The 13,611-nt window shown below is 47.2% G+C and overlaps 1 protein-coding gene across 2 annotated transcripts in view; it reads left to right on the forward strand.

Moving 5' to 3' along the window:
• The window catches only part of rnf216 (ring finger protein 216), a 139,343-nt gene that overhangs the window by 122,137 nt on the left and 3,595 nt on the right, over positions 1-13,611 (forward strand). For both annotated transcript variants that reach the window (XM_045216265.1, XM_045216264.1), the window contains exon 15: positions 11,627-11,849. In XM_045216265.1, coding sequence (XP_045072200.1) covers positions 11,627-11,849 — 223 coding nt within the window. The remainder of the gene's footprint in view (positions 1-11,626; positions 11,850-13,611) is intronic.

The following is a 13,611-nucleotide window of genomic DNA, read 5'->3' on the forward strand; positions in this document are numbered from 1 at the left end:
GAGCGTATGACCGCAGCGTGGGGTCAGGAAGTGTAGAACAGATCTGGTGTTGAGATACTAACTAGTGTATTAACTCCTCTGTTCCCTACAGTGAGGAGCGTATGACCGCAGGTCAGGAAGTGTAGAACAGATCTGGTGTTGAGATACTAACTAGTGTATTAACTCCTCTGTCCCCTACAGTGAGGAGCGTATGACCGCAGGTCAGGAAGTGTAGAACAGATCTGGTGTTGAGATACTAACTAGTGTATTAACTCCTCTGTTCCCTACAGTGAGGAGCGTATGACCGCAGCGTGGGGTCAGGAAGTGTAGAACAGATCTGGTGTTGAGATACTAACTAGTGTATTAACTCCTCTGTCCCCTACAGTGAGGAGCGTATGACCGCAGGTCAGGAAGTGTAGAACAGATCTGGTGTTGAGATACTAACTAGTGTATTAACTCCTCTGTCCCCTACAGTGAGGAGCGTATGACCGCAGCGCGGGTCAGGAAGTGTAGAACAGATCTGGTGTTGAGATACTAACTAGTGTATTAACTCCTCTGTCCCCTACAGTGAGGGAGCGTATGACCACAGGTCAGGAAGTGTAGAACAGATCTGGTGTTGAGATACTAACTAGTGTATTAACTCCTCTGTCCCCTACAGTGAGGAGCGTATGACCGCAGCGCGGGTCAGGAAGTGTAGAACAGATCTGGTGTTGAGATACTAACTAGTGTATTAACTCCTCTGTCCCCTACAGTGAGGAGCGTATGACCACAGGTCAGGAAGTGTAGAACAGATCTGGTGTTGAGATACTAACTAGTGTATTAACTCCTCTGTTCCCTACAGTGAGGAGCGTATGACCGCAGGTCAGGAAGTGTAGAACAGATCTGGTGTTGAGATACTAACTAGTGTATTAACTCCTCTGTTCCCTACAGTGAGGAGCGTATGACCGCAGGTCAGGAAGTGTAGAACAGATCTGGTGTTGAGATAATAACTAGTGTATTAACTCCTCTGTCCCCTACAGTGAGGGAGCGTATGACCGCAGGTCAGGAAGTGTAGAACAGATCTGGTGTTGAGATACTAACTAGTGTATTAACTCCTCTGTTCCCTACAGTGAGGAGCGTATGACCGCAGCGTGGGGTCAGGAAGTGTAGAACAGATCTGGTGTTGAGATACTAACTAGTGTATTAACTCCTCTGTCCCCTACAGTGAGGAGCGTATGACCGCAGGTCAGGAAGTGTAGAACAGATCTGGTGTTGAGATACTAACTAGTGTATTAACTCCTCTGTTCCCTACAGTGAGGAGCGTATGACCGCAGCGTGGGGTCAGGAAGTGTAGAACAGATCTGGTGTTGAGATACTAACTAGTGTATTAACTCCTCTGTCCCCTACAGTGAGGAGCGTATGACCGCAGGTCAGGAAGTGTAGAACAGATCTGGTGTTGAGATACTAACTAGTGTACTAACTCCTCTGTTCCCTACAGTGAGGAGCGTATGACCGCAGGTCAGGAAGTGTAGAACAGATCTGGTGTTGAGATACTAACTAGTGTATTAACTCCTCTGTCCCCTACAGTGAGGAGCGTATGACCGCAGCGTGGGGTCAGGAAGTGTAGAACAGATCTGGTGTTGAGATACTAACTAGTGTATTAACTCCTCTGTTCCCTACAGTGAGGAGCGTATGACCGCAGGTCAGGAAGTGTAGAACAGATCTGGTGTTGAGATACTAACTAGTGTATTAACTCCTCTGTCCCCTACAGTGAGGGAGCGTATGACCGCAGGTCAGGAAGTGTAGAACAGATCTGGTGTTGAGATACTAACTAGTGTATTAACTCCTCTGTTCCCTACAGTGAGGAGCGTATGACCGCAGGTCAGGAAGTGTAGAACAGATCTGGTGTTGAGATACTAACTAGTGTATTAACTCCTCTGTTCCCTACAGTGAGGGAGCGTATGACCGCAGGTCAGGAAGTGTAGAACAGATCTGGTGTTGAGATACTAACTAGTGTATTAACTCCTCTGTTCCCTACAGTGAGGAGCGTATGACCGCAGGTCAGGAAGTGTAGAACAGATCTGGTGTTGAGATACTAACTAGTGTATTAACTCCTCTGTTCCCTACAGTGAGGAGCGTATGACCGCAGGTCAGGAAGTGTAGAACAGATCTGGTGTTGAGATACTAACTAGTGTATTAACTCCTCTGTTCCCTACAGTGAGGGGAGCGTATGACCGCAGGTCAGGGAAGTGTAGAACAGATCTGGTGTTGAGATACTAACTAGTGTATTAACTCCTCTGTCCCCTACAGTGAGGAGCGTATGACCGCAGCGTGGGGTCAGGAAGTGTAGAACAGATCTGGTGTTGAGATACTAACTAGTGTATTAACTCCTCTGTCCCCTACAGTGAGGAGCGTATGACCGCAGCGTGGGGTCAGGAAGTGTAGAACAGATCTGGTGTTGAGATACTAACTAGTGTATTAACTCCTCTGTCCCCTACAGTGAGGAGCGTATGACCGCAGGTCAGGAAGTGTAGAACAGATCTGGTGTTGAGATACTAACTAGTGTATTAACTCCTCTGTTCCCTACAGTGAGGAGCGTATGACCGCAGGTCAGGAAGTGTAGAACAGATCTGGTGTTGAGATACTAACTAGTGTATTAACTCCTCTGTTCCCTACAGTGAGGAGCGTATGACCGCAGCGTGGGGTCAGGAAGTGTAGAACAGATCTGGTGTTGAGATACTAACTAGTGTATTAACTCCTCTGTTCCCTACAGTGAGGAGCGTATGACCGCAGGTCAGGAAGTGTAGAACAGATCTGGTGTTGAGATACTAACTAGTGTATTAACTCCTCTGTTCCCTACAGTGAGGAGCGTATGACCGCAGGTCAGGAAGTGTAGAACAGATCTGGTGTTGAGATACTAACTAGTGTATTAACTCCTCTGTTCCCTACAGTGAGGAGCGTATGACCGCAGCGTGGGGTCAGGAAGTGTAGAACAGATCTGGTGTTGAGATACTAACTAGTGTATTAACTCCTCTGTTCCCTACAGTGAGGAGCGTATGACCGCAGGTCAGGAAGTGTAGAACAGATCTGGTGTTGAGATACTAACTAGTGTATTAACTCCTCTGTCCCCTACAGTGAGGGAGCGTATGACCGCAGGTCAGGAAGTGTAGAACAGATCTGGTGTTGAGATACTAACTAGTGTATTAACTCCTCTGTTCCCTACAGTGAGGGAGCGTATGACCGCAGGTCAGGAAGTGTAGAACAGATCTGGTGTTGAGATACTAACTAGTGTATTAACTCCTCTGTCCCCTACAGTGAGGAGCGTATGACCGCAGCGTGGGGTCAGGAAGTGTAGAACAGATCTGGTGTTGAGATACTAACTAGTGTATTAACTCCTCTGTTCCCTACAGTGAGGAGCGTATGACCGCAGGTCAGGAAGTGTAGAACAGATCTGGTGTTGAGATACTAACTAGTGTATTAACTCCTCTGTCCCCTACAGTGAGGAGCGTATGACCGCAGGTCAGGAAGTGTAGAACAGATCTGGTGTTGAGATACTAACTAGTGTATTAACTCCTCTGTTCCCTACAGTGAGGAGCGTATGACCGCAGGTCAGGAAGTGTAGAACAGATCTGGTGTTGAGATACTAACTAGTGTACTAACTCCTCTGTTCCCTACAGTGAGGAGCGTATGACCGCAGCGTGGGGTCAGGAAGTGTAGAACAGATCTGGTGTTGAGATACTAACTAGTGTATTAACTCCTCTGTCCCCTACAGTGAGGAGCGTATGACCGCAGCGTGGGGTCAGGAAGTGTAGAACAGATCTGGTGTTGAGATACTAACTAGTGTATTAACTCCTCTGTTCCCTACAGTGAGGGAGCGTATGACCGCAGGTCAGGAAGTGTAGAACAGATCTGGTGTTGAGATACTAACTAGTGTATTAACTCCTCTGTTCCCTACAGTGAGGAGCGTATGACCGCAGGTCAGGAAGTGTAGAACAGATCTGGTGTTGAGATACTAACTAGTGTATTAACTCCTCTGTTCCCTACAGTGAGGAGCGTATGACCGCAGGTCAGGAAGTGTAGAACAGATCTGGTGTTGAGATACTAACTAGTGTATTAACTCCTCTGTCCCCTACAGTGAGGAGCGTATGACCGCAGGTCAGGAAGTGTAGAACAGATCTGGTGTTGAGATACTAACTAGTGTATTAACTCCTCTGTTCCCTACAGTGAGGAGCGTATGACCGCAGGTCAGGAAGTGTAGAACAGATCTGGTGTTGAGATACTAACTAGTGTATTAACTCCTCTGTTCCCTACAGTGAGGAGCGTATGACCGCAGCGTGGGGTCAGGAAGTGTAGAACAGATCTGGTGTTGAGATACTAACTAGTGTATTAACTCCTCTGTCCCCTACAGTGAGGAGCGTATGACCACAGGTCAGGAAGTGTAGAACAGATCTGGTGTTGAGATACTAACTAGTGTATTAACTCCTCTGTCCCCTACAGTGAGGAGCGTATGACCGCAGGTCAGGAAGTGTAGAACAGATCTGGTGTTGAGATACTAACTAGTGTATTAACTCCTCTGTTCCCTACAGTGAGGAGCGTATGACCGCAGCGTGGGGTCAGGAAGTGTAGAACAGATCTGGTGTTGAGATACTAACTAGTGTATTAACTCCTCTGTCCCCTACAGTGAGGAGCGTATGACCGCAGCGTGGGGTCAGGAAGTGTAGAACAGATCTGGTGTTGAGATACTAACTAGTGTATTAACTCCTCTGTCCCCTACAGTGAGGGAGCGTATGACCGCAGGTCAGGAAGTGTAGAACAGATCTGGTGTTGAGATACTAACTAGTGTATTAACTCCTCTGTCCCCTACAGTGAGGAGCGTATGACCGCAGGTCAGGAAGTGTAGAACAGATCTGGTGTTGAGATACTAACTAGTGTATTAACTCCTCTGTCCCCTACAGTGAGGAGCGTATGACCGCAGGTCAGGAAGTGTAGAACAGATCTGGTGTTGAGATACTAACTAGTGTATTAACTCCTCTGTTCCCTACAGTGAGGAGCGTATGACCGCAGGTCAGGAAGTGTAGAACAGATCTGGTGTTGAGATACTAACTAGTGTATTAACTCCTCTGTTCCCTACAGTGAGGAGCGTATGACCGCAGCGCGGGTCAGGAAGTGTAGAACAGATCTGGTGTTGAGATACTAACTAGTGTATTAACTCCTCTGTCCCCTACAGTGAGGAGCGTATGACCGCAGCGCGGGTCAGGAAGTGTAGAACAGATCTGGTGTTGAGATACTAACTAGTGTATTAACTCCTCTGTTCCCTACAGTGAGGAGCGTATGACCGCAGGTCAGGAAGTGTAGAACAGATCTGGTGTTGAGATACTAACTAGTGTATTAACTCCTCTGTCCCCTACAGTGAGGAGCGTATGACCGCAGCGTGGGGTCAGGAAGTGTAGAACAGATCTGGTGTTGAGATACTAACTAGTGTATTAACTCCTCTGTTCCCTACAGTGAGGAGCGTATGACCGCAGGTCAGGAAGTGTAGAACAGATCTGGTGTTGAGATACTAACTAGTGTATTAACTCCTCTGTTCCCTACAGTGAGGAGCGTATGACCGCAGCGCGGGTCAGGAAGTGTAGAACAGATCTGGTGTTGAGATACTAACTAGTGTATTAACTCCTCTGTCCCCTACAGTGAGGAGCGTATGACCGCAGCGCGGGTCAGGAAGTGTAGAACAGATCTGGTGTTGAGATACTAACTAGTGTATTAACTCCTCTGTCCCCTACAGTGAGGAGCGTATGACCGCAGGTCAGGAAGTGTAGAACAGATCTGGTGTTGAGATACTAACTAGTGTATTAACTCCTCTGTCCCCTACAGTGAGGAGCGTATGACCGCAGGTCAGGAAGTGTAGAACAGATCTGGTGTTGAGATACTAACTAGTGTATTAACTCCTCTGTCCCCTACAGTGAGGAGCGTATGACCGCAGGTCAGGAAGTGTAGAACAGATCTGGTGTTGAGATACTAACTAGTGTATTAACTCCTCTGTCCCCTACAGTGAGGAGCGTATGACCGCAGGTCAGGAAGTGTAGAACAGATCTGGTGTTGAGATACTAACTAGTGTATTAACTCCTCTGTTCCCTACAGTGAGGAGCGTATGACCGCAGCGTGGGGTCAGGAAGTGTAGAACAGATCTGGTGTTGAGATACTAACTAGTGTATTAACTCCTCTGTCCCCTACAGTGAGGAGCGTATGACCGCAGGTCAGGAAGTGTAGAACAGATCTGGTGTTGAGATACTAACTAGTGTATTAACTCCTCTGTTCCCTACAGTGAGGGAGCGTATGACCGCAGGTCAGGAAGTGTAGAACAGATCTGGTGTTGAGATACTAACTAGTGTATTAACTCCTCTGTTCCCTACAGTGAGGAGCGTATGACCGCAGGTCAGGAAGTGTAGAACAGATCTGGTGTTGAGATACTAACTAGTGTATTAACTCCTCTGTCCCCTACAGTGAGGAGCGTATGACCGCAGGTCAGGAAGTGTAGAACAGATCTGGTGTTGAGATACTAACTAGTGTATTAACTCCTCTGTCCCCTACAGTGAGGAGCGTATGACCGCAGCGTGGGGTCAGGAAGTGTAGAACAGATCTGGTGTTGAGATACTAACTAGTGTATTAACTCCTCTGTTCCCTACAGTGAGGGAGCGTATGACCGCAGGTCAGGAAGTGTAGAACAGATCTGGTGTTGAGATACTAACTAGTGTATTAACTCCTCTGTTCCCTACAGTGAGGGAGCGTATGACCGCAGGTCAGGAAGTGTAGAACAGATCTGGTGTTGAGATACTAACTAGTGTATTAACTCCTCTGTCCCCTACAGTGAGGAGCGTATGACCGCAGGTCAGGAAGTGTAGAACAGATCTGGTGTTGAGATACTAACTAGTGTATTAACTCCTCTGTTCCCTACAGTGAGGAGCGTATGACCGCAGGTCAGGAAGTGTAGAACAGATCTGGTGTTGAGATACTAACTAGTGTATTAACTCCTCTGTTCCCCTACAGTGAGGAGCGTATGACCGCAGCGCGGGTCAGGAAGTGTAGAACAGATCTGGTGTTGAGATACTAACTAGTGTATTAACTCCTCTGTTCCCTACAGTGAGGGAGCGTATGACCGCAGGTCAGGAAGTGTAGAACAGATCTGGTGTTGAGATACTAACTAGTGTATTAACTCCTCTGTTCCCTACAGTGAGGAGCGTATGACCGCAGCGTGGGGTCAGGAAGTGTAGAACAGATCTGGTGTTGAGATACTAACTAGTGTATTAACTCCTCTGTTCCCTACAGTGAGGGAGCGTATGACCGCAGGTCAGGAAGTGTAGAACAGATCTGGTGTTGAGATACTAACTAGTGTATTAACTCCTCTGTTCCCTACAGTGAGGAGCGTATGACCGCAGGTCAGGAAGTGTAGAACAGATCTGGTGTTGAGATACTAACTAGTGTATTAACTCCTCTGTCCCCTACAGTGAGGGAGCGTATGACCGCAGGTCAGGAAGTGTAGAACAGATCTGGTGTTGAGATACTAACTAGTGTATTAACTCCTCTGTTCCCTACAGTGAGGGAGCGTATGACCGCAGGTCAGGAAGTGTAGAACAGATCTGGTGTTGAGATACTAACTAGTGTATTAACTCCTCTGTTCCCTACAGTGAGGAGCGTATGACCGCAGGTCAGGAAGTGTAGAACAGATCTGGTGTTGAGATACTAACTAGTGTATTAACTCCTCTGTCCCCTACAGTGAGGAGCGTATGACCGCAGGTCAGGAAGTGTAGAACAGATCTGGTGTTGAGATACTAACTAGTGTATTAACTCCTCTGTCCCCTACAGTGAGGGAGCGTATGACCGCAGGTCAGGAAGTGTAGAACAGATCTGGTGTTGAGATACTAACTAGTGTATTAACTCCTCTGTCCCCTACAGTGAGGAGCGTATGACCGCAGGTCAGGAAGTGTAGAACAGATCTGGTGTTGAGATACTAACTAGTGTATTAACTCCTCTGTTCCCTACAGTGAGGAGCGTATGACCGCAGGTCAGGAAGTGTAGAACAGATCTGGTGTTGAGATACTAACTAGTGTATTAACTCCTCTGTCCCCTACAGTGAGGAGCGTATGACCGCAGGTCAGGAAGTGTAGAACAGATCTGGTGTTGAGATACTAACTAGTGTATTAACTCCTCTGTTCCCTACAGTGAGGAGCGTATGACCGCAGGTCAGGAAGTGTAGAACAGATCTGGTGTTGAGATACTAACTAGTGTATTAACTCCTCTGTTCCCTACAGTGAGGAGCGTATGACCGCAGGTCAGGAAGTGTAGAACAGATCTGGTGTTGAGATACTAACTAGTGTATTAACTCCTCTGTCCCCTACAGTGAGGAGCGTATGACCGCAGCGTGGGGTCAGGAAGTGTAGAACAGATCTGGTGTTGAGATACTAACTAGTGTATTAACTCCTCTGTTCCCTACAGTGAGGGAGCGTATGACCGCAGGTCAGGAAGTGTAGAACAGATCTGGTGTTGAGATACTAACTAGTGTATTAACTCCTCTGTTCCCTACAGTGAGGAGCGTATGACCGCAGCGCGGGGTCAGGAAGTGTAGAACAGATCTGGTGTTGAGATACTAACTAGTGTATTAACTCCTCTGTCCCCTACAGTGAGGAGCGTATGACCGCAGCGCGGGTCAGGAAGTGTAGAACAGATCTGGTGTTGAGATACTAACTAGTGTATTAACTCCTCTGTCCCCTACAGTGAGGAGCGTATGACCGCAGGTCAGGAAGTGTAGAACAGATCTGGTGTTGAGATACTAACTAGTGTATTAACTCCTCTGTCCCCTACAGTGAGGAGCGTATGACCGCAGGTCAGGAAGTGTAGAACAGATCTGGTGTTGAGATACTAACTAGTGTATTAACTCCTCTGTCCCCTACAGTGAGGAGCGTATGACCGCAGGTCAGGAAGTGTAGAACAGATCTGGTGTTGAGATACTAACTAGTGTATTAACTCCTCTGTCCCCTACAGTGAGGAGCGTATGACCGCAGGTCAGGAAGTGTAGAACAGATCTGGTGTTGAGATACTAACTAGTGTATTAACTCCTCTGTTCCCTACAGTGAGGAGCGTATGACCGCAGCGTGGGGTCAGGAAGTGTAGAACAGATCTGGTGTTGAGATACTAACTAGTGTATTAACTCCTCTGTCCCCTACAGTGAGGGAGCGTATGACCGCAGGTCAGGAAGTGTAGAACAGATCTGGTGTTGAGATACTAACTAGTGTATTAACTCCTCTGTTCCCTACAGTGAGGGAGCGTATGACCGCAGGTCAGGAAGTGTAGAACAGATCTGGTGTTGAGATACTAACTAGTGTATTAACTCCTCTGTTCCCTACAGTGAGGAGCGTATGACCGCAGGGGTCAGGGAAGTGTAGAACAGATCTGGTGTTGAGATACTAACTAGTGTATTAACTCCTCTGTCCCCTACAGTGAGGAGCGTATGACCGCAGGGCGGGAAGTGTAGAACAGATCTGGTGTTGAGATACTAACTAGTGTATTAACTCCTCTGTCCCCTACAGTGAGGAGCGTATGACCGCAGCGTGGGGTCAGGAAGTGTAGAACAGATCTGGTGTTGAGATACTAACTAGTGTATTAACTCCTCTGTTCCCTACAGTGAGGAGCGTATGACCGCAGGTCAGGAAGTGTAGAACAGATCTGGTGTTGAGATACTAACTAGTGTATTAACTCCTCTGTTCCCTACAGTGAGGGAGCGTATGACCGCAGGTCAGGAAGTGTAGAACAGATCTGGTGTTGAGATACTAACTAGTGTATTAACTCCTCTGTTCCCTACAGTGAGGAGCGTATGACCGCAGGTCAGGAAGTGTAGAACAGATCTGGTGTTGAGATACTAACTAGTGTATTAACTCCTCTGTCCCCTACAGTGAGGAGCGTATGACCGCAGGTCAGGAAGTGTAGAACAGATCTGGTGTTGAGATACTAACTAGTGTATTAACTCCTCTGTCCCCTACAGTGAGGAGCGTATGACCGCAGGTCAGGAAGTGTAGAACAGATCTGGTGTTGAGATACTAACTAGTGTAATTAACTCCTCTGTTCCCCTACAGTGAGGGAGCGTATGACCGCAGCGTGGTCAGGAAGTGTAGAACAGATCTGGTGTTGAGATACTAACTAGTGTATTAACTCCTCTGTCCCTACAGTGAGGAGCGTATGACCGCAGGTCAGGAAGTGTAGAACAGATCTGGTGTTGAGATACTAACTAGTGTATTAACTCCTCTGTTCCCTACAGTGAGGAGCGTATGACCGCAGGTCAGGAAGTGTAGAACAGATCTGGTGTTGAGATACTAACTAGTGTATTAACTCCTCTGTTCCCTACAGTGAGGAGCGTATGACCGCAGCGTGGGGTCAGGAAGTGTAGAACAGATCTGGTGTTGAGATACTAACTAGTGTATTAACTCCTCTGTTCCCTACAGTGAGGAGCGTATGACCGCAGGTCAGGAAGTGTAGAACAGATCTGGTGTTGAGATACTAACTAGTGTATTAACTCCTCTGTTCCCTACAGTGAGGAGCGTATGACCGCAGGTCAGGAAGTGTAGAACAGATCTGGTGTTGAGATACTAACTAGTGTATTAACTCCTCTGTCCCCTACAGTGAGGAGCGTATGACCGCAGGGTCAGGAAGTGTAGAACAGATCTGGTGTTGAGATACTAACTAGTGTATTAACTCCTCTGTTCCCTACAGTGAGGAGCGTATGACCGCAGGTCAGGAAGTGTAGAACAGATCTGGTGTTGAGATACTAACTAGTGTATTAACTCCTCTGTCCCCTACAGTGAGGGAGCGTATGACCGCAGGTCAGGAAGTGTAGAACAGATCTGGTGTTGAGATACTAACTAGTGTGTTAACTCCTCTGTCCCCTACAGTGAGGGAGCGTATGACCGCAGGTCAGGAAGTGTAGAACAGATCTGGTGTTGAGATACTAACTAGTGTATTAACTCCTCTGTCCCCTACAGTGAGGAGCGTATGACCGCAGGTCAGGAAGTGTAGAACAGATCTGGTGTTGAGATACTAACTAGTGTATTAACTCCTCTGTCCCCTACAGTGAGGAGCGTATGACCGCAGCGTGGGGTCAGGAAGTGTAGAACAGATCTGGTGTTGAGATACTAACTAGTGTATTAACTCCTCTGTCCCCTACAGTGAGGAGCGTATGACCGCAGCGTGGGGTCAGGAAGTGTAGAACAGATCTGGTGTTGAGATACTAACTAGTGTATTAACTCCTCTGTCCCCTACAGTGAGGAGCGTATGACCGCAGGTCAGGAAGTGTAGAACAGATCTGGTGTTGAGATACTAACTAGTGTATTAACTCCTCTGTCCCCTACAGTGAGGAGCGTATGACCGCAGCGTGGGGTCAGGAAGTGTAGAACAGATCTGGTGTTGAGATACTAACTAGTGTATTAACTCCTCTGTCCCCTACAGTGAGGAGCGTATGACCGCAGGTCAGGAAGTGTAGAACAGATCTGGTGTTGAGATACTAACTAGTGTATTAACTCCTCTGTCCCCTACAGTGAGGAGCGTATGACCGCAGGTCAGGAAGTGTAGAACAGATCTGGTGTTGAGATACTAACTAGTGTATTAACTCCTCTGTCCCCTACAGTGAGGAGCGTATGACCGCAGCGCGGGTCAGGAAGTGTGTGAAGTGTGGAACAGGTCTGGTGAAGTCGGAGGGATGTAACAGGATGTGGTGTCGTTGTGGAGGCTACATGTGTTACCTGTGCCGCGAGCCAATCAGCGGGTACAACCACTTCTGTCAGCACGCCCGCTCGCCTGGCGCCCCCTGTAGGCACTGCCGGAAGTGTTCCCTCTGGACGGACCCCACGGTGAGCACACACACCACAGGAAAACACACACACAGTGCCTTCGGAAAGTATTCAGACCCCTCGACTTTTTCCACAGTTTGTTACATTACAGCCTTATTCTAAAATGGATTCAATTCATTTTCCCCCTCATCAATCTACACACAATACCCCATAATGACAAAGCGAAAACAGGTTTTTAGACATTTTTGCACATTTATTACAAATAAAAAAACAGAAATACCTTATTTACGTAAGTATTCAGACCCTTTGCTATGAGACTCGAAATTGAGCTCAGGTGCATCCTGTTTCCATTGATCATCCTTGAGATGTTTCTACATCTTGATTGGAGTCCACCTGTGGTAAATTCAATTGATTGGACATGATTTGGAAAGGCAAACACCTGTCTATATAAGGTCCCACAGTTGGCAGTGCATGTCAGAGCAAAAACCAAGCTATGAGGTCGAAGGAATTGTCCGTAGAGCTCCGAGACAGGATTGTGTCGAGGCACAAAATGTACCAAAAAATGGTCTGATGAAACCAAGATTGAACTCTTTGGCCTGAATGCCAAGCGTCACGTCTGGAGGAAACCTGGCACCATCCCTACGGTGAAGCATGGTGGTGGCAGCATCATGCTGTGGGGATGTTTTTCAGCGGCAGGGACTGGGAGACTAGTCAGGATCGAGGGAAAGGTGAACGGAGCAAAGTACAGAGAGATCCTTGATGAAAACCTGCTCCAGAGCACTCAGGACCTCAGACTGGGGTGAAGGTTCACCTTCCAACAGGACAACGACCCTAAACACACAGCCAAGACAACGCAGGAGTGGCTTCGGGACAAGTCTCTGAATGTCCTTGAGTGGCCCAGCCAGAGCCAGGACTTGAACCCGATCGAACTTCTCTGGAGAGACCTGAAAATAGCTGTGCAGCGACGCTCCCCATCCAACCTGACGGAGCTTGAGAGGATCTGCAGAGAAGAATGGGAGAAACTCCCCAAATACAGGTGTGCCAAGCTTGTAGCATCATACCCAAGAAGACTCGAGGCTGTAATCGCTGACAAAGGTGCTTCAACAAAGTACTGAGTAAAGGGTCTGAATACTTATGTAAATGTGATATTTCAGTTTTTTATTTTTAATACATTTACAAAAATGTCTCAACCTGTTTTTGCTTTGTCATTATGGGGTATTGTGTGTAGATTGATGAGGGGGAAAACAACTATTTAATCAATTTTAGAATAAGGCTGTTTTGTAACAAAATTTAGAAAAAAGTCAAGGGGTCTGAATACTTTCCAAATGCACTGTACACACACAAACCACTGGCGTCTACTCCAACCAGTGTTCCATGGATTAGATCTATTCCAGACCTAGCACACCTGATTCACCTATCATCAAGCCCTTGACTAGGTGATTCACCTTGTTAACCAATCATCAAGCCCTTGACTAGGTGATTCCACTTGTTAACCAATCATCAAGCCCTTGACTAGGTGATTCAACTTGTTAACCAATCATCAAGCCCTTGACTAGGTGATTCAACTTGTTAACCAATCATCAGGCACCTTGACTAGGTGATTCAACTTGTTAACCAATCATCAAGCACCTTGACTAGGCGATTCAACTTGTTAACCAATCATCAGGCACCTTGACTAGGTGATTCAACTTGTTAACCAATCATCAAGCCCTTGACTAGGTGATTCAACTTGTTAACCAATCATCAAGCCCTTGACTAGGTGATTCAACTTGTTAACCAATCATCAAGCACCTTGACTAGGCGATTCAACTTGTTAACCAAT

Source organism: Coregonus clupeaformis, unplaced genomic scaffold, assembly GCF_020615455.1.
Source record: "Coregonus clupeaformis isolate EN_2021a unplaced genomic scaffold, ASM2061545v1 scaf0656, whole genome shotgun sequence".
NCBI lineage: Eukaryota > Metazoa > Chordata > Actinopteri > Salmoniformes > Salmonidae > Coregonus > Coregonus clupeaformis.